General features: G+C 35.4%; 1 protein-coding gene across 3 annotated transcripts in view; it reads left to right on the forward strand.

Moving 5' to 3' along the window:
- Nucleotides 1-22215, forward strand: part of IFT80 (intraflagellar transport 80) — a 143782-nt gene that overhangs the window by 115029 nt on the left and 6538 nt on the right. For 2 of the 3 annotated variants that reach the window (XM_029214207.1, XM_029214206.1), the window contains exons 12-19: nucleotides 2228-2391; nucleotides 7515-7579; nucleotides 9232-9367; nucleotides 9819-9966; nucleotides 11320-11491; nucleotides 12419-12508; nucleotides 12599-12771; nucleotides 21257-21380. In XM_029214207.1, coding sequence (XP_029070040.1) covers nucleotides 2228-2391; nucleotides 7515-7579; nucleotides 9232-9367; nucleotides 9819-9966; nucleotides 11320-11491; nucleotides 12419-12508; nucleotides 12599-12771; nucleotides 21257-21380 — 1072 coding nt within the window. Of the gene's footprint in view, nucleotides 1-2227; nucleotides 2392-7514; nucleotides 7580-9231; nucleotides 9368-9818; nucleotides 9967-11319; nucleotides 11492-12418; nucleotides 12509-12598; nucleotides 12772-21256; nucleotides 21381-22215 lie in introns of those variants that run through there. The other variant, XM_029214208.1, reaches the window with a different exon arrangement.

Here is a 22215-nt window from a genome sequence, read left to right on the forward strand (position 1 = left end):
ACCAATTTATTTCTTTATGTATTATATATAAATGTATGTTCAATATGCTCTTAATTAGTAAAGGCATATGTTAATGGCATAAATGATTAAGTAATTAAAGAATATTTTATTTACTGCCCATTGCTGGTCTTATTTGTACATTTAGAAATGTTTGCCCCTTGAAACAGTGTTTACTCACAAGGAAGTTAAAGCTTTAGTATCTTGTTTAGAAGAGAAAATGCTTTTAGTACTGAGACAAAGAAAGAATATATACTAATATGATGTGTCACTTGTCAACATTAGCAAATACTGTTTTCATACACTAATGTGTAAGGGCCAAACCCTTCAATTAAATAAGCTACACACCAATACTCAAGTATTAATTTAATTCAAGTGTACATATTTGGTATTCATTATATATTAAGTTTCTGTTTGTTTTGATGTTTATTTTCTATTTGTTTCCATAGCAAAAAAGAACAATTAGCAATTCTTGAATCAAGAAATAGTTCTGGGGAATCCCCTGGAGGTCCAGTGGTTAGGACTCTGTGCTTTCACCACCGAGGGCCCTGTTCAATCCCTGGTTGGGGAACTAAGATCCCACAAGCCACCTGGTGTGGCCAAAAAAAAAAGTTCTGAATCAAGGATATTAAAGTCTTGAACATAAGATTTTAAAAAGTAATAATGTGGGGGCTTCCCTGGTGGCGCAGTGGTTGAAGGTCTGCCTGCCAATGCAGGGGACACGGGTTTGTGCCCCGGTCCAGGAGGATCCCATATGCCGCGGAGCGGCTGGGCCCGTGAGCCATGGCCGCTGAGCCTGCGCGTCCGGAGCCTGTGCTCTGCAGCGGGAGAGGCCACAACAGTGAGAGGCCCGCATACCATGAAAAAAGATAAGTAAATAAAAATAAAGTGGAAACTTTCTTTTAAAAAAAAGTAATAATGTGTCCAGCATTGAGGAAACAGGCTCTCCAATATAGCAGTAGTATGAGTGTAAATCAATACAACCTTTCAAGGGGCAGTTTAACAATATATGTTAAATTTTTAAAAGTATATGCCCTTTGATCGAATTATTGCATTTTTAGAAGTTATATTGTACTAAGGAAATAAGTAATGTAAACATACAGAGATGTGTATATACTTTAGACATTCTTTAAAGCAGTGAATAATTTGAAATAAAATAAGTGTCCATCAGGAATGAGTTAAGTAAAGTTAAGGTGTGTCCATACTTTGCCATAAGTTATCTCTATGGAAGTAGGAAGATTGCAGGAGATCTTTTGCTTTCTCTGTATTGTTTGAATTATTTTTTGCAATGTTCATAAATTTTGAAAGAAAAAAAATAGCAGCCATAAAATATTTACATTTTGACTTAATAAAAAATAAACTATACAGGACCCTATGCCTTGAATAGAGCGGTCAACACAGCAAATGAACCAAAGTCCCTGATACAAAAAATGTGTTTTTAGATATGAACACATTTACTGATGGTTACCATATTGTTTTAAAGTCAAAACATCTTATTTTAATAAATGCTGGCTCTGATGTTAATTTTTGCGTAATTTTCACTGTTTAGGACTTTAACAAGTATTTAATCTAATTTAGTACTGTAATTTAATTTTAATGATCCTTACCATAATCTTTTTTTTTTTTTTTTTTTGCGGTACGCGGGCCTCTCACTATTGTGGCCTCTCCCGTTGTGGAGCACAGGCTCCGGACGCGCAGGCTCAGCGGCCATGGCTCATGGGCCTAGCCGCTCCGCGGCATGAGGGATCCTCCCGGACCGGGGCACGAACCCGCGTCCGCTGCATCGGCAGGCGGACTCTCAACCACTGCACCACCAGGGAACCCCTTTACCATAATCTTTAACTGTGAAATATGTACTAATACTGTTTCATGAAACAAATAGCATCTGGCATTAAAAAAATCACTGAATTGTAAATTACATGATTTTTTTATTGCCATTGTATAGAGATGCTTCTTTAGGAAAGGAAATGAATTACAAATTATAATATTAATGGGCCTTTTCATTTTTCCTTCTCCTACCTCCATGAAAAAACAAAAACCTAGAAAACAAACCAAACAACCAATGTTGACTTTTCAGGTTGTTTTATATTTCATTCTTTATATATTTATGTTTTACTATTGTTTTAATTGTAAGATTTAGATTTTCCAAAGCATAAACTATTTTCTAATATAAAAATGAAATTATAGTAAACTCCTATTTGAAAATATATTTTTATTCTTTATTTTTTAGACATTTTCTTCTTGTAGATGGTGGTGGTATCTATTTATATTCTTATGACGGGCGCTTCCTTTCCTCTCCAAAATTTCCTGGAATGAGAACAGATATTCTAAATGCACAGACGGTCTCTCTGAGTAATGATACCATAGCAATAAAAGACAAAGCTGATGAAAAAAGTAAGTGCATTTTTATAATTTTCCATGAAATTTGTTAACACTGTAAAATTTTCATCAATTAACTTTCATTTTCTCATCTATTATTATGTTAACTTTATATGAAAGAATTATGGGCTTCCTAATTTTTCCTAAGTATGAATCAATTAAAGAACTAAAGTTGTCGTATTATTCCCAACTGATGGAACAAATAGATATTGTCACAGCATCAAAGCTTAGTTGTAAGGAATAAATCTTATATATTCAGTAGCTGTTGGTATAGAGTTTGAATTCAAGACTGTGTGTCCTAAAAATGTATGTTAATTTTTAAGTTTATTGATCTTTTAAACTATTTCATTTTTCTTTATTTAGTAACATAGTAAATATTGTGCTTCATTTTACTATTTATTTTGCTTATATATATTCATATTTTTATGTTTACATATTTTTAAACTAATGAAGTAGAAGAAAGTTATGAATAATTTTAAATTTTCATATAAAAATGTAGGCCACATTAGTGTTTATAAATAAATATGAATGTGTCAGGTGTTTTGGAATTCCATAGTAGAGTGAAACCATTTTTTTAAGGCAATGCTGTATCAGAACATGTATCCAACAAATAGTATTGAGTGCTAACTGTATGCCAAGTACTTTTCTAGAAGTTGAGGATACAATAGTGCATAAGACCACAAATCAAACAAATATAGTCAGCCACTGATACATGCTGTGAAGAAAATTAATGCAGGATGAGGGAATGGAGAATTCTAGAGGTGGGGGAGGGGAATGACCATAGGACAAGCAGGTGCAAATGGGAATTGTTGGCACATAAAAGGAACTGCCAGGGGCTTCCCTGGTGGTGCAGTGGTTAAGAATCCGCCTGCCACTGCAGGGGACACAGGTTCGAGCCCTGGTCCGGGAAGATCCCACATGCCGTGGAGCAACTAAGCCCATGTGCCACAAATACTGAGCCTGCATGCCACAACTACTGAAGCCTACGTGCCTAGAGCCTGTGCTCCACAACAAGAAAAGCCACTGCAATGAGAAGCCTGCACACTGCAGTGAAGAGTAGCCCCCACTCGCTGCAACTAGAGAAAGGCCTGCATGCTGCCACGAAGACCCAATGCAGCCAAAAAATAAATAAATAAATTAAATAAATTAAAAAAAAAAAAAAAAAGGAACTGCTGGAGGGCCATGGGACTTAGGTCAACACAAGCAAAGCAGAGAGTGGTAGGAGAAGACAGAGAGATAGATAAGTAGGAACCAGATCATGTAAAGACTTGGCCATGGTAAAGATGTTGGCATGAGAGAGTGGAGGCAAGCATATTACCCTAGGGTTTTTCCTGGATGAATGAAATGAAAGATGGGGAACGAGGAAGTTTAGAGGAGGTCCACAAACCCAGAGAGTTCTGTTTTGGTCATGGTAAGTTTAAATGCTTCTTAGACATCCAAGCAGGGTTGGAGAGGAAACAACAGGATAAAGTCCAGGGCTCAGGAGAGAGTTGGGGACGAGATATAAATGTGAGAGCCATTGGTGTGTAGATGGTGCCACGATACTACATGAAATCACCTAGGAAGTGAGTATAGACAGAGAAGAGGACCAGTGACTGAGCACATCAATATTTAGAGATGGGTAAAAGGAGGAAGAGCCAATGAGGTAAGAGTGAGAGTGAGATATCCCTGAAGCCTAGTGGAGAGATAGTAAATAATTGTTATTCTCTGTTAATAAATATTGCTGAACAAACATTGTTCATTACTGTGACATGTTACCAAAAAAAAAGTCTGACCTGATTATTAATTTTGTGAGGTCATGCCATGGAAGACCTAATTCAGGAGCTAGAAAACTGTCCCACTTTTTAATTTTCAGTGCTTTCAGATAGCATCACCTCTCATACTGTTAGGAAATATAATTCTCCTAAGTAGAGCTATTCTCTCTCTTTATGCCTTAGGCTTTCTCTGAGAGAGGACATTTGGTAATTGTTTTGTTTTTAAATGACTTCCTTTCTGGCTAAATGAGAGGAAAGAGAATGAAATGAAATACAGTAGTATCTAGATAGTGGACAGATTCAAGATGGCTGTGTAATCGTTAATAATAATAATTTGGAAGTCAGATTTTTGTCTTCAGTAAACTTAAATTTGAAAATCCCAGTGATCACTATGAACTTTCTATACTTTTCTTATTCAACACCACATATTTTATTTTTATTTACTTATTTATTTAAAAAAATATTTATTTATCTATTTATTTATTTATTTGGGTTGCACCAGGTCTTAGCTGTGGCAGGCAGGCTCCTTAGTTGCAGCTCCAGGGCTCCTTAGTTGTGGGTCGCCGGCTCCTTAGTTGTGGCATGCGAACTCTTAGTTGTGGCATGTATGTGGGATCTAGTTTCCTGACCAGGGATCAAACCTGGGCCCCCTGCATTGGGAGCTCGGAGTCTTATCCACTGCGCCAGCAGGGAAGTCCCAACACCACATATTTTAGATAGAAACTATAATAAAGTATGTACGTTTCCAACTGAATATACCTTATTCTGAATTTTTCTACAGTTAATTCACATCTGAAACATATTTCATTAATATTTAATCCTTTCCTAATTCATAGAATTTTAGAACCAGAAAGAATTATGAACATTTTCAGAAATATAGATTTACCTGCAGATAAATTATGGTTTACTTACATAAACTTTGATTGTTTAACAAAATAGTTATGTAATTCCATCCTGCCATAAACAGAAAATTTTAAAAACTAAAATAAAATTATTGTAGAACTGATACAAAATGAGAAGGAAAATATTTTCCTTATGTTTAAAGAAACTGATATTTATTGAAGGCTAGGTAGAGGTATATGTTAACAATAGAAAGAACAATTGAAGTACCTGGAATCTTTAACCTGTAAAATTTTCTTTCAAGGGGACCATCCATATATGAAATTAGTGGTTCCTTCCTAACTTGGGAGTTCCTTTACAGGCAGGATTCTTTGTACCAAGCACAGTACTCTTATAATATAGTAGGTGCTCCATAAATACATGTTAAATGGATTTGAATACCCCTTACAATGATTGATTAAGTAGTAGAGGTACTGCTTTTGACTTCCTTCTTCTCCCCATCCACCTTGCACAGATGCTCTATGATGTTAGTGTGGGTGATTTGAAACAAATATCTGGGTATAGTGGGGGAGGAGAAGTCAGAGAGCAGTTACTTATGCTTAGAAGCAACTCTTTCCGCTTCCATCTCCTTAGTTGTCCTTTCTGCCAGTTTCAGTTACATATTAAAATTAAAATACAGGTTCAGCCTCCCATAGATCAGGGCCACTTACAGTTGTGGAAATTAGATAAGTTCATCCATATACCTCTGGCTCTTTATAATATGTGCAGTCAACAAAAGGACGGAAGGCTTTTATTTTTTTTTAAAGTTAGTTTATATAGCTATTAAAATAACTGGGCTTAGTCACGCCCAAAGCATTTTTTAAAATGGAAGCAAAATTTTTCTAATTTTTAATTCTATACTTAATTAAAAATTCTGTGACTATTATTCTATTTCATTTCTTTCAGCAAAATTGGCGATTTTAGAACATAACTTATTATGAAGACATGATTTCCTCTGTGAATATAGCCAGTGACCTCAAACTTAACATCCTAAGGTTTACTAACAGCTATAAATCAATATACTAAAAGTGTGATCCTCTGGAATTTAAATATCATGTTATACATATATTAGCATTTTTATGATCTGTATAAATTGTCCGATTTTTTGCTGACTACACGTGTCACTTCTGTCTTTTCAGTTTTGTAATTCTATGTGTGTGTTCAGTCATATGAAATTACTCTATTTGGCATGAATCTTGAGCTGGAGTAGTTTGGGAATTACTTAAAGAGAATCACCAAAGCACTAACAGTCTTTTCAAAAGAGCAAAGAACAGCTGGCAATATGGCTGTCATTTATGAGACTAGGAGAAGCCTTTGGTGAAACAGAGAAAGGGACAGAGACAGTTTTTGTTCCTGGCTTCTTCAATACAATATCTACTGTAATTTTTACAACTTGGCCTACTCAGAATATCTAACATGGGGTTGGAAACAGAGAACTTTGAATTATCATTTTTTAGATAATGATTGATGTCATGAAAATAATCCAGGAAAGTATATAGCATGAAAATGTGACCTAAAACAAAACCTAGGAAAAAGGATCACCAAATGAGGAGGAACTAGCAAAAGAGAATTAGGGATGGTCCAAAATAGGAGAGAATCAAGAGAAAACAGTGTTTTTTGTAGCCCACATAAGAGTTTCAAGAAGAGTTTCAAGAAAGAGGATGGTCAGGACTATCCAGTGCTGCTGGGAGGTCAAGACTAGACGTAGATTCTTGAAGAGTGAAAATAGACTCTTTGATTAGGCAACATAGGGGTCATTGGTGATCCATGCAAGAGCCTTTGCATCAGTGTAGTGAGGCTGAACATCAAGTTGTAATAGGTCGAAGAGTGGCTACATGATTGAACTCAATTTCCAGCTCCCCTCCCATTTCAGGGAGCTGAAAGTCCAAACTCTATAATCACAGTGCTTGGTCTTTCAGGTGACCAGCCCCTATCCTGAAGCTATCTAGGGTATCACCAAGAGTCTCTCGGTTAGCATAACAAAGACACTCCTATCACTCAGAAAATTCCAAGGGTTGACGAAGACCTGTGTCAGGAACCCAGGACAAAGACCACACAAATCAGTTATTACACATTAGTGTACCGACCACAGGGAACTGAAGAGTACATAACACATTGCGTGGTGGTATGGTATGCACTCAACATATTTTTCCTTTGTAAAATGATTATCTGGGTTGTTATGTTGGTCTAAATCAGAGTTATGAAAATTACAAACTACATCCAGATTTGGACTTGCCACTGTTGATCCTATGGTGCGGTGATGCCATACCATTAATAACAATTCTAATTAGGGAATGTATGTTTTAGGAAGACGTATTCAGTTCCACTGAGAAATATGACCTCATTACTAAGTAGGAATTTGAGGCTGCTGCTCTTCTGTGCTGATAGGTATGCTGTGGTCTGAAGAGCTAAATAATTTCTCATTAGGATTATGATAACTCCATAGAAATTTACTAATAAAAATTCTAATGTAATACATAAACTAATGCTTTACTTTTTTTCAAGTAATCTTCCTCTTTGAGGCATCAACTGGAAAACCACTGGGAGATGGGAAGCTTCTTTCTCATAAGGTAATGGATATTAGCTATTTTTAATGTAAATAGCCATTTACTTTTTTTTTAATTAATGTTTTCATTTTAAGGAGGAAAACATGGAAATTAGTTTTATATTTAAAATCAGAGTGTGTTCTATATAGAGTATTTTGCCTAAAATATCATAAAGACTAAACACGAGTAAATTCTGTAATAGAAAGCTATATTTGCAAATTAACTGAATAAAAGAATCTGACATATGTTTTTTGTTCAGGCTCTTCACTGCTTTTCAATAAAATGTTCTGTCTTGATTAAACTTTTAGGACCTATAGAATCAGTAAATAAAAATGTGTTTATACTTCAAAACAGCTTGTAGTTTTCCCATTAACCTGTTCTTTTTTTAAAAAATAAATTTATTTATTTATGTATTTTTATTTGGGGCTGCATTGGATCTTCCTTGCTGAGCATGGGCTGTCTCTAGTTGCAGTGAGCGGGGGCTATTCTTCATTTTGGTGCACGGGCTTCTCATTGCGGTGGCTTCTCTTGTAGCGGAACACGGGCTCTAGGCACATGGGCTTCAGTAGTTGTGGCTCGTGGGTCTAGAGCGCAGGCTCAGTAGTTGTGGCACATGGGTTTGGTTGCTCTGCGGCATGTGGGATCTTTCTGGACCAGGGCTCGAACCTGTGTCCCCTGCATTGGCAGGCGGATTCTTAACCACTGTGCCACCACCAAGGAAGTCCCCATTGACCTGTTCTTAGCCAACATTTTCTTTAGATTTTAAGACTGTAGTTAAACTGAAAAAAAAAAATCTATAGAAATACAAAAAGAGGCTGAATTGTGAACTGTTTATTGGTTTCTGATTTTTAGCCTTAAAATAAACAAATGAGCACATTTTATTGAGTTATCCTTCTAATAAATGATGTATTAGGGTTTAAAGATGCTTTTAACTTTATTGTTCAGTGCTACCAGTGAAGTGTTACCCTATCTTTTATTTTCTTCTTTTTGTAATTATTAGTTTTAAAGTTAAATAACAAATATATTCAATGGTTCAGAAACAGAAAAGCATAAAGTGCTTTTCAAGCATAAAGTGAAAACGTATGCCTGCTATACCTGTCAATACAGTTCCTTTCCACCAAATAAGTAACTATCACTATTAATCTCCTTATATCCTTCCAGGAATTTTTAGTGCATACACAGACAAAACTGATATATGTTCTTTTCTCCTTCTTTTACAAAATTATAACATATATATCTGCACTTTGCTTTTCTCACACAACACTCTGTTTCTGGAGATATTTTCATATCAATACATAAAGTGCTTTCCCAATCCTTTTTCTTCCCACCATATAGTATAACATTTTATGGATGTATCAGAATTTGTTTAACTTGTGCCCAAGTGATGGACGCACATGGAAATGTGTTTCAGCTTACAGAATTTCAAAATATACATTATTTTATAGTGCTTTAACAGGCATCTTTCCCTTGTAAATTAAAAAAAAAGTAACTATACTTTAGCTTTTGAATTATTAGTATATTAGCGGTTAAATTATTTAACAGGGACATTTTATCATTATGAGTAGGTAAGTGATATTTAATTGATCTTTAAATAAATGTTCTTATAATTAAACAATTAAAACAATCTAATGTCAAGCACTAAAACCAGAATTTTATTTTTTTCTTTTTAATTTTAGAATGAAATTTTGGAAATTGCTCTAGATCAAAAGGGACTTACCAATGATAGAAAAATTGCTTTCATTGATAAAAATAGAGATCTCTGTATCACTTCAGTGAAACGATTTGGGAAGGAAGAACAAATTATCAAACTTGGTAAAATAATTGTAATACATTTAAATTTTTGATTACTTTCAGTTGTCTTAGATCTACTCTGTTGTATATTATACTAAATAGCTTACTTGCTTGAATGAATCTATGAATAATGCTTTGGTCTCATAACATTTCTTACGAAATGTTACTTCATAAGTATGTTCTTATGAAATGCTACTTAATTCCATTTTAACAGCAAGTCTTTAGCTGCTACAGCTAACTTGGCATTGAAAGAAAGACATGCAGATTAAAAATATAATGGTTCTGGGTAAAATATTCAAATTTATTTCCATAAATTTTTATGTGAATTTTTGTACGTTTTCACCATTATATGATCAGAAAATAGTCATACCTACAAGCAGTTAGTTAGGGTCTTGTACATCTGCTGATTTTAAAGGTGTATTTTTAATACGTAATGGAACTAATAGTACATTAACATTCTTTTTAAAATAAGGAACAATGGTGCATACTCTGGCGTGGAGTGATACATGCAACATCCTCTGTGGACTTCAAGATACTCGATTTACAGTGTGGTATTACCCCAATACGGTTTATGTGGACAGAGACATTTTGCCTAAGACATTATATGAAAGGGATGCAAGGTAACATTTTACTGCATAGGATTGTTTATTGTTGTAAATAAAACTAACAGAGTATTGTGTTTCTGCCTCTAATTTAAGTCCTGCAAGATGTCTTTCACTTTACTTAGTCAACCAAATAAAACTGTTCAGCTAGGGCTTCCCTTGTGGCACAGTGGTTGAGAGTCCGACTGCCAATGCAGGGGACACGGGTTCGTGCCCCGGTGCGGGAAGATCTCACATGCCGCGGAGTGGCTGGGCCCGTGAGCTATGGCCGCTGAGCCTGTGCGTCCGGAGCCTGTGCTCCGCAACGAGAGAGGCCACAACAGTGAGAGGCCCACGTAACGCAAAAAAAAAAAGAAACAAAAAAACAAAACAAACAAACAAACTGTTCAGCTAAAACTAGTTTAATGAGATTTAAGTGATGGAATCAAGTTGAAAGGGTCAGATAATACTATTTTATTTATTTATACCTTAAATGAATATAATTTTTCCTTATATGGATATAATTTTCAGGTTTACTGTTGTTTAAGGGTAACTCAGGTCGTTTTTTCAGTGTGGTTTAGTTATTTTAATATAGGCACTCTTAAGATTTTTCTGTGATATATAACTTTGTGACAACCTTTACTCTTTCCCAGATTATCATTGACCTTGAGACTTTCAGGAATGTATGTCTTTCTAGAATTGAATTCTTAAATTAATATTAAATATAGAAAAAATGTATACTGAAAAGCTTTTAAAATTTTTTATATTCTTCAGAAAATCAAATGCATTTGTATTCCTAAATTCTCTAAGAAATAGCAAGGAGGTCTCTCACTCTTGACAAACTAGGTATACAAAGGCTTCTCAACTCCAAATCTTAGCTTAATTTTCAAATCTATTTTGAGTTCATTTTTAATATTCAAGCTCACAACATTAGCAAAACCAGAGAGGTATCCTATAAAAAATTTTTTAACTAATGAAGAGAAGTTAGTCTCTTTAAAGTTCACCTCTTGTTATTATGAGAAAATAATCTTGGAATCAGCTTAATTTTTAATGTTTATACTTTTAAAAGCTGAAGCTAAGTGCTTTAATCATTTGTGTGATTTACCTTAAGACTTAGAAAAAATCACTTCAAATGCTTTTAGGCATAGTTCTCAAATATGTAATAATTTTTTGCCATGTTAAAATGTTTGTATATTTTGCTTTAAGTGTGTATAGCTAGTTAGATTCAAATATTTGTTTAATATACATACATTCTCCCTGGAGTTTACTTTTTTGGGAGTGCATTTTGGAGGTTGGAGATTTCATATGTATGTCAGGGGTCAACTCCCCAAATTTAATATATATGAAAAATTTTGCTCAGAATATAAATTGCACTTTTCCTTTTTTCAACAGTGAATTTAGTAAAAATCCCCATATCGTGAGTTTTGTTGGAAATCAGGTAACTATAAGAAGAGCTGATGGCTCACTGATTCACATCAGCATATCACCATATCCTGCTATTCTCCACGAATACGTAAGCAGTTCAAAATGGGAAGATGCTGTAAGACTTTGTCGTTTTGTTAAGGTACTTTACATTTCAGATCCATAGTTGTGTATATATTGTATATTAGTTTATATAATATCTTTGTGCAAAATGAGAAATGGTAAGAGCTAAGGGCGGGAAAAATTGCAAATGGGATCACATCTTTTTTTTAATAAGTGAAGACATGGGTGATACAGAGAGATAGGTGTTGTGTGATTTATTCTCTGAAGAAACTATACTTTAAGTGAGTAGTTTCTTCTTACTGGTACATATAAAAACCTCTTATGGAACTTTTTTTTAAAAGTCAGATTCCCAAGTTCTACCTCCCACAGAGATTCTAATTTATTAGATCCAGTGAGCCTGGGCATACTTTTAAGTTCCTCAGATTATTTGTACAGCTAAGGTTAAGAACCACTCACTACTTTAGATCAGCATTTCCCAACCTGGTTGAATCAAGTATTTTCCAAGCATATTTGACCGCAGAACTGTTTTATTTTACATTGGTTAATTCCCTTAGACTACACTTTTGTGAAGACTTTTAGATGCTTTTCCTTACAATGGGTTGTTGGTGGTAATCTGCTATAATAGCGTTGTCTGAGAAACTCACTGTTTCTCTGGTTCCCTGTAGTTGCATTCTTTGACATCTCATCAAAAAGACTGGAGGGCTTATAACCTTGAATTATGGTAAAAGTATATTGTCAGTTCAAAATAAACCTTTGATCATTAGAAATGAACATTTTCAAAAAACTTTATTCAAAACATTCTCTATGTGTTATTAATATATTTTAACAAAGTAGCCACAATGAAATTTCCACATCATTAACCTATTAAATTATTGGTTTTTCAGTGCCATGCTCAGTGATTTTTTATTTTTCATTAAAATATAACTTTATTCTATTTTAATTCACTGTTTATTTTAAGGCAGTTCAGCCCTGTAGTTGAAATAATTGTTCTCATTTTTCACTTTAGGAGCAAACCATGTGGGCTTGCCTAGCTGCTATGGCAGTCGCTAATCGAGATATGACTACTGCAGAAATAGCCTACGCAGCAATTGGTGAAGTAAATAATGTTTACTTACGTGTATGTGTTTGTGTGTTTTTCTTACCGTAATTTGTTACTATTCACTTCAAATATTTTCCTTTTTTTTAGATTGATAAGGTTCAATACATCAATTCTATAAAAAATCTTCCATCTAAAGAATCAAAAATGGCCCACATATTAATGTTTAGTGGGAACATACAGGAGGCTGAAATGGTACTTCTTCAGGCTGGCCTTGTTTATCAAGCGATTCAGATCAATATTAATCTCTACAACTGGGAAAGGTAATAAAAATGTTTTTCATCAATTCCAAAACCTGATTGATCTTAGTGTATTCTTCTACCGACCACTTAGTAAATTACATCTTCCACTGTACTTGTTTCCTAGTATCATATAAGAATTTATTCACATTTATATTTGTGAGTAGTTTGCCATTAAAGATTTTTGCCTTCTCTGAATCATGATTGATTAGAAGTTGTCTGTGAAGAAGAAAAGAGAGTCTAGGATGTCTCCAGAATTTCTGATTTCAGTAACTGGATAGATGGTGGCAAGAATATTAGCAGATTTGGAAGAGATGTTAGATTTGAAATATTTGTGAAGAGATAAGTGATAATAGTTGATTATTGGACCTGGAGCTCAAGAAAGATTTGAACTAGAGATGTCGATTTAGGAGTCATCAGCAAATGAATGGAAGCTAGAAGAATGGATGCAGTTGCCTGGGGAATGTGAGGAGTGAGAAGACATAAACTATTTTTATGGGATGGGTGAAAAAAAAGAGAAATCCGCTGAAAGATTGGCGTAAAGCAGTCAGACAGGCAGAGAGAGGAGCCAAGGAAGATTTGTGAAGCTAAGGAAGAGATACCAAAGGATTTGTAACGAGGAGTGGTCAGTAACCTTCCCCGCTGCCTTAGGCTTTGGGACAGGTTGCTTTCTGAGGCTGAGTGACAGGCTGCTCTTCTCTATGACATATTAGGTTTCTCTACTCATTCTCTCAGGTATGTCTCTCTCAGTGAACAAGGTTGTAGTGCTTATATGCACCTGAAGTTACTGTGTTACAAAGCTGGCATGTTGACTTTTCCAGGTTTGAAATGTCTTTCATCATCTTCGTCTCTCTCTGTGCTCAAAAATAACCCATAAATCTTTCAATTACTGGCCCCTTACTTATAATCCCCTCAGATTAGAATTTTTATAGTCCTATCTCTATCTTCCCCTTGAATAGAAGTAACGAAATGGCTAAAAAAGTAACAAAAGGTAGTTAATTTTGTTATGGACATACTATAGTCTCTTTATTTAATTTATACATTAATTATCTACACTCTTCATACAATTCAGCCACCCTGTTTCTATCCTTTATTTTCACAAATTTGTTGTCATTGTTTGGCTATACAAAGGATCATGAAAGATGTTTTAGGCTCTACAAATATGAATAGGCCATTGTTCTTATCCTCAATTTATTCATAATTCACAAATATTAAAGTAACTATTTTGGAAAGAGACAGTATGAATAATTTTTTAAAACCCTGTATTAAAGAACTAACAGAAAATTGTATATACCATTACTAAGCCATGAGTTCCATGAGAAATAGGGAAGAATGGTGTTCACAGCATATTTTCAACTGATACTTTTGAGAAAATGTTTATGTTGATAAATGTTAGGCATTACTATTTATATAGCACTCTGAACACCATATAGTATAACAGATATTTTAAAAATCATCCTTATATTAAAAAGCTTGCAACCTACTTAGGAATTCCATTTTATTGTCATTAATAATAGTGAGGCTTCTATTTATTGAGTGCTTATCATGTGCCAAGAATTGTGTTAAACACTTTCCTTATATCATCTTATTTGGTCATCACAACATTATACAAATGAGGAAGTTGAGGGTTACTCATAAGTAGCTGGCTGATCTAGGATTTGAACCTAAGTCTTCCAGTATCAAAGAGGACCTGAATTTTCTGCTATTACCACAATAAAATATATACTGCTGATACTACTACTTACATTGTTTTATAGGATTGATGTTTACCTCTTTTGTTATTTATCTTTGTAAATTTTATGTCACCTTTCACCTTTCAGATTATACACTTCTAGGATAGAAACATTTTATCATTTTATATTATCTATATACATAGTAGGTACTTAATATTCATGCTCTTAATCTTTATGCAATACTCTTAATCATTTTGCCTTGCACTTCCTCTACAAACATTGGGTGTAGATACATACAGTATATAAATATCAGAGCAGGTCCGTGAAGCATTTGCCTCTGATGGCTTCTATTGATGGCCTATAATACAGCCCTTTGAACATTTCTCATACCTCCTTGACCTAAGTGAAAATTACCTCTTTCCAGAGGACACTCCTTCCCTACCAGTCCTCTCAGATGGAGTCAGTTTATTCTCTCTGACTCCACATTCCTTAGGTCTGGGTGTGAGTGCAGTTGGTGTCCTTTTCGCCTCCCCCATCTTTACTTCTCTTGTAAAATCTCTGATCCTTTGAGACTTAGGTCATGTGACTATACTTATTCTCTGCTAACTTCACATCTTCCCTACTATCCCTACATCCTGCTATCTGTGCCGCCTCTTCCCCTCCTCCAGTTTTCAGCAAATGACTCTGCCTTAAGATATTAGATCTCAGGGAGAGGGAAAACAAGAGGGACAAAGAGATATAATGGGGAAAGAGAACGAATGCTGGGTGCTCCTCCGTTCCCCCTATCTACCTGGCATCTCCTTTTCTTATGCTTTGTGTTTTTCATCTAAACTATAAACCAATGGGTTGGTCAAATGCTGGTAGACCTTTATGCCTGACTGGCAAGTCAATAAACGTCAAGGAGCGTTGTTCAAGGCTCCTGATTACTATTTACACACTTAAGACTCCCAAATATGCATCTTTCTTCTAGCCCTCTGTCCTGCCCATGTTTGCTTCCAGAACCCAGTTATCCACCTGCCTATTCAGCATTTCCATTGACTGTCTCATATGTTTGAGTTCAAATTTATATTTATTCCCTCATAAACTTGGTTCTCTTCCAGAGTAATCTATCTTATCTTTTCAGTCTACCCAAAGCTGGAAATTTAGGAGTTACTTTTGACATTTTCCTTACCCTCTTTCCCCCATACTCCAATTACCAACCATTTTCCCTCTCAAATACCTCTGGCACTCATCCACTTTACTACCAGCACCCTTATCTAAGCTGATCCAAGTTTTTTTTTTTTTTTGGCCACACCGTGCGAGCATCTTAGTTCCCTGACCAGGGCTTGAATCCACACCCCATGCAGTGAAAGTGTGGAGTTTTAACCACTGGACCTCCAGGGAATTCCCTGATCCAAGTTTTTCTTAATAAAACATCATCATTGGTCTCTCTGCACCTACCTTGTCCTTTTCCTATCCATCCTTCATACTGTAGTCATAGTGATCTTTTCACAGTGGAAATCATCATGTCACTCTTGACCCCTGACTCACTTAAATGAAACCCATAGTTTCCCATCACTTTTAGCATAAATATCAAAGACTGGATAAGAATGACTTTAGATAATCAGCAGAAGTAATTTATAAGTGCTAAGAAACTCTTAAAAATCTTATGTATTGTCTTCATTTCCAAATTCTGCAGATATTTCTGAAACCAGTTGGAATATTTCTTCCTAATGCATATTCATTCATTCAGCAGACATTTATTGAATGTCTGCCATACCAGACATATTTAGATATAACATGGAGATCTGCTTAAAACAACAACAGCAGTCTTTTGGTGAAATGTCTGGTCATTTTTTTTAAAAAGTATTTATTTATGTTTTAATTTGTTTGTTTGCTCCGGCTCCTTAGTTGCAGCACGTGGGCTCCTTAGTTGCAGCATGCTAACTCTTAGTTGTGACATGCATGTGGGATCTAGTTCCCAGACCAGGGATCGAACCTGGACCCCGTGCATTGGGAGCACAGAGTCTTAACCACTGAGCCACCAGGGAAGTCCCACGTCTGGTCATTTTTAATGACTTGTTCAAAAGGACTGCTGAATGGTACAAAGACAAATGTAGTGGTTAAGAATGGGGCCTTTGAAATAAGACCTGGGTTTGATTTCTGGTTCTGCACTTACTAGTCCTGTGATCTTGGACAGATTAGTGAGGCTCTGTAAGCCTCTGTTTCCTTGTGTTTAAAATGGTGATGATAACAAAAACCACATGTTTGTTGTCGGGATTAAGTAAAATAGCATGTGAAAATCTCTTAGCATACTGCCTGATACATAGTAAGCCTTCAATAAATGGTAGCTACTATTCATTCTTTAATTATTTATTGAATGTCTCTAGTGTGCCAGGTTTTAGGCATGGGGGGATATAGCAATGAACAAAACTGACAAAGTTCTGTGATGACAATTTTGATTCTAAATGATATAGCTAATATAAAAAAATAGAAGTAAGAGGGATAAATACTTGGATCCAATATAGGAATCAGCTTATAACAACATAATCCAAAGAATGGCTTGCTTAGAGAGTAGAATAATCCCCATCTGCTAAGGTATTCAAACATAGGACGATGATAAAATTATGTGACTGATTGATTAGTTAATAATAGACTTCTTGCATGCCTATCTATGTAGATGGTGTTCTTTTAAAAATGATCTTATTTTTTCTCCACATGTATTACCCTCTTCTGGGAGTGAGTAAATAATTGTTCTCATAAACTAAGACTTCCAGAACTGGTTTATGTTATCGAATAGTGTTTCGAGTTTTAAAAAAATTTTTGAGTGTTGTGTATATTCCAGGAAAGTCTGGCAGGGCTTTAATTTGTCTGTGTCTTTCATCAGGAGGGTAAGCCCACATTTGGTATCTGTGTAGAACCGAAGCTGTACTGGATGGTAAATTTTTGTTTTGGGGTGAGTGGGGAGGGCGGGGTGGTGACTAAGCTGTCTAACAATTTGGATTTGTTGAGTTTTAGTTACCTTTGTGTATCCAGTTCATGAGGTCCAGCAGGAGTGGGATATACAGGTGTGAAGTTGAGGGGAGGTCCTAGACATTGGGGGAAAGACACTGAGGGAATTATCAGCCTTTGGAGTAGCTGCGGCCATGAGTGTGGCTCAAGAATTTAAAGAAGGAAAAAGAAAAGAGGGCAGGGCTTCCCTGGTGGCGCAGTGGTTGAGAGTCCGCCTGCCGATGCAGGGGACACGGGTTCGTGCCCCGGTCCGCGAAGATTCCACATGCCGCGGAGCGGCTGGGCCCGTGAGCCGTGGCCGCTGAGCCTGCGCGTCCGGAGCCTGTGCTCCGCAACGGGAGAGGCTACAACAGTGAGAGGCCCGCGTACCACAAAAAAACAAAAAAAAGAAAAGAGGGCAGCAGGCAGATTTCCCCTGAAATTCAACACTTAATGATCTGGTTGAAGAGGAGGATTCAGCGAAAGAGATCAGGACGGACCAAAAAAGATGGAATTTAAAAACTATTTATTATGGAAAATTTCAAATGTATACAAAAGTAAAGAGAATAGTGTAATAAATCTCCATGTACCCATCACTCAGCTTCAACAGTTACCAATTTGTGAATAATCTCTACTCCTCCTCTATCCCTCCCCACAATTTTTAAAAGCAAATCCCAGTCATAATATCATTTTATCTATGAATATCTCAGTATGTATCTTAAAGATTTTTTTAATCCAGCCACAGTATCATGATCACACTTTTAAAAGTTAACAATAATTCTATTCAGTGTGCTTATTTCTCTGATTATCTCATAAATGTTTTGTTTTATGGTTTGTTTGATTCAGGATTCATAAAATATTCATACATTTTGATTGGTTGATACATTCTTAGGTTTCTTTTCATCTATAGGTTCTCCTATTTCTTTTTTGTGTTTTCTTGCTATTTTCCCAACTGGGCCTGTAGAATTCTGGAAGGATAGAATTTAAGTATTGGATGATAAATATATTAGATTGCTTTTAGGATTCCTGAATTTCTATATTTGTTTAAATCCTTTAGAAGGGAACAGATTTTACTTTGTTAATATGGGTTATTCTATTTGAGAAGCATAGTCTTGCTGCTTTGTGCTTCCGTCATTTATATTTGAACTTGAAAATTGCCTACAACCTAATAAGATGCAGCCCTTGAGGAGTAGTACATATGCAAGCTATCTATTTGACATTCACTTTGGACATTTGGTGGTAGTCTGTTTTCAAACACTGAAGTTAAGAGAGGTAGAAACTAGAAGCTCCAGGTATGCATATTGATCCTTTATGTAAGTATTAATAAAAATAGTTTTTCTACTTATACCAGTTATATAAAGTGATTTTGCTTCGTTCAAGTTATGCAAAAAAATTATATTTTGAAGTTATAACATCTTTTAATGTAACTTCCTTCTGTTTAAAATCAGAGAGGATACATGGAGTTTTTCCAGCCCCATAATCTAATGTTACATTTGTTTGGTTGCTGAATAACCATTTTAAAGCTAGAGACATACTGTTCCCATAACTCTTAGATAATTTGGAGTAAATTCCCTCCTAAATGTGGTAGAGAAACATTTTTTACCCAGTGTGTGCTTTTAGAGAACATTTAAAATAGCACATATCATTTGAATGTTTAACTTTAGCTATTGCTTTTCAATCAGATAATTAATATGTATTTTATAATAATAATAATGACTGTAATAGCAGATAAGTCTTAGCATCTAAATGCAGGATTAGGAACTTCCCTGGCGGTCCAGTGGTTAAGACTTTGCCTTCCAATGCAGGGGGTGTGGGTTCTATCCCTGTTCGGGGAGCTAAGATCCCACATGCCTCGCAGCCAAAAAACCCAGAACATAAAACAGAAGCAATATTGTAACAAATTCAATAAAGACTTTAAAAATGGTCCACATAAAAAAATCTTTAAAAAAAAATAAATGCAGGATTAGACATCATAGTCTATCCTTTCTACATAATTAAACGTGTTGATGTTCCATAACAAAGTCTCTCTTTGGAATTTTTGAAAAGCCCCAACCCAGAATAGATGCTTATGTATTCCCCACTTAGAACAGCTCCAGTTTTGCACAGTCGAGAACTCCTTCCCCCATCATGTACAATCATAAAGAAAGAATGGGAACTGGAACTTCTGAGGTGCCGGCGAGGTTGTTCACCAGAGTCTCCACTCACACATACAACACGGGAATCAGAGCCTTAGGGATGAAGAGGGGGCTGATGTGAGAGAGGGCTAGAAGAATTAAGGCATCTTTACTTCTGTTTCTCATCTTTTGAGCCTCTATAGATCGTTTCTTGCCTTCTCTTCTTTTCTACTTTTGTTCCTCTGTATCCTAATACCTCTGCATTTTTTCCATGTGTCTTCTTTTTCTCTGAAAGACAGAAAGTCACAGAGGAATGAGGGAACTTTGTGAGGAGTTTGTGATGGGTAGCAAATATCCTTGGATTTAGCAATATTGTTTATGCCAATATATTTTTGTAAGAAATCATTGTACTGAACTTTGACATTATCATTTGTATTATACATGACTTACATTCATAATTTATCATATTGTCTTTAATATCTCAATTGTCTATCATTTGTCAATTAATACATACATAATATCTAAAATACTTTTTAAAGTGACAATTTAGTTTACATCAAACCAAAGCATGCTAAGAATCAAACAAATTTTCCTACTAAACAGTCACACATTGCAAAAATTCTAGTCAGTAGTCAGTTTTGTCTAAAACAACAAGTTCGTAATAGTTGGCTCTGATAAACCATCACTGGCCTATTCAGAAATCATGTGTTATATTAGAAAGCAAGAGAACTTGAGAAATATTGTACTTTGACTATTATGATGACTGTTTCCCATACTTTAAAACAGGATAACAATGAACAGTGTAGGAGAGCTATATTCTACTAGATTGTTCCTGGCTCAGCTAATTTGAGTTATGCATAGGATCACGGGCTGAGTTGCTGTCCAAAACCTACAAGCAAAAATAGGCCTGGAACTGAAGAATAATCTTTTCATCTCCCTCCAAATTATCAATATATAGATTTTATGCCTTTGGTGTTATAACAGTGAATTTAGCAGTTCATTTAGCTCTTGTCTGCTATTTAAATAAAATATTACCTTAAAATAACTTGGTTACATAGATAGATATTAATTAACTTATAAAATTTAAATGGCTATTAGCTTTTTCTAAGAATCAAATGGCAAAAGGCATTTTGTCAGACTTTTATTATCCTCAAATTTTATTTTCATAATATTTTTAATTTACTGTACTAATAAGGATAAGTAAGGGTATCAGTATTTAGTTGAATATTGAACAGAATAAATTCATTACTGACTTAAAAAATGGTCAAGATAGTCGAACCACTTACATTAGGGGAGTTCATTCACTTGAATTTTATTATGATTTCAATGAATTTTTCAATGAACATTTATGATACATACACTCTGTAGTACTCACCAAAGAGAAATGAAACCCAGATCTCCCTTCAATAAATGTGTAGGTTAGTGGAAGGAACAGATTCATAATAGTTACAATACACTGTAAGCAGAGCTGAAATAATAGTATGTATAAAATGTTCTGTAGCACAGATAAGATATAATGGTCATTTACTTCTACAAGGAGAGCTGGTCAGGGAGAAGAGATCATGTTTGGTCTGGACCCTGAAGTATAAATAGGAATTTGCAAGATGGATAAGGTAGGGAATGACGTGCCTTTCATATTGAGGGAGGAGTGGAGGGATCAACATAGACTTTCCCACCCTTTCACCCCGAAACTCCACTGCCCGTAGAGGCTAACACAGCAATGCGGATAATCTGTTTTCTTTCTCATTGTAGGGCACTTGAATTAGCTGTTAAATACAAAACACATGTTGATACAGTGCTGGCCTACCGACAAAAGTTTCTGGAGACATTTGGTAAACAGGAAACTAATAAACGATACCTGCAGTATGCAGAAGGTGTAAGTATTATGCAGTATTTGATAATAATGTATATGTTTTATAAGTATGTATTATTCATCCTAATGCGACAAAATTTGAATAATTCTTACCATAATCTCTAAAAAAAAACTACTTTTTGCCTTTCAATGTTAGTCTTATTTTGACTATGTAATTATATTACTGAATATTTTTCTGGACTCTTATAGCCATGTTTTGATTAACTCAAGTCTGGTTTTATAATATTCAATTTGTGTTAAGGTTGTGTGCTAACTGATATTTTTAGATAAACAGTATAAATGGCAAGGATGAAGGCTTCTAGCTCCTGAATTTTGTCTTCTACCAGCTGCCCTTTCTGCTCCAGGGGACATACATAAGCACAGAGGGCGCTGGCCAGAAAATGGATACTTTGCCACTTTGCAGATTCTATCTAGGGAGCTCAGTTGCACTTCAAAAGGTGCCTGGCCTGGGTAGAGTTCACCGCCTAGAACAAAAGAATGCTAACCCTTTGCCTCTCAAGTTCCTACCAGAATATAAGGTTTTATAAACCCAATTAGAAAAAAGCCATTCCAGTACATATCAGCACACAGGAGAGCCAGAACAAGGGCGTTTGTCCCAGCGCCTAGAGCAGAAAAGATTGTGGCCACCTGCCCAGATCCTTCTATACTCAAATGGCAGAAATAGAGCTCACCTGTAGCCATGCAGATTCAAGAGACTTGTAATCCCAAAACAGGGCCAACCTTGCTCCCAGCTCTGTGAACTAGTTGATTCCTTTAGCCTTTTAGTCATTCATTTATTCAAAAAATGTTTATGAGTACTAACTCCAGGCCAGGCACTATGCTATGTGTTGAAACAGAT

The sequence above is a fragment of the Monodon monoceros genome, unplaced genomic scaffold (genome assembly GCF_005190385.1).
Source record: "Monodon monoceros isolate NGI ecotype Baffin Bay Population unplaced genomic scaffold, NGI_Narwhal_1 Super_Scaffold_11, whole genome shotgun sequence".
Taxonomy (NCBI): domain Eukaryota; kingdom Metazoa; phylum Chordata; class Mammalia; order Artiodactyla; family Monodontidae; genus Monodon; species Monodon monoceros.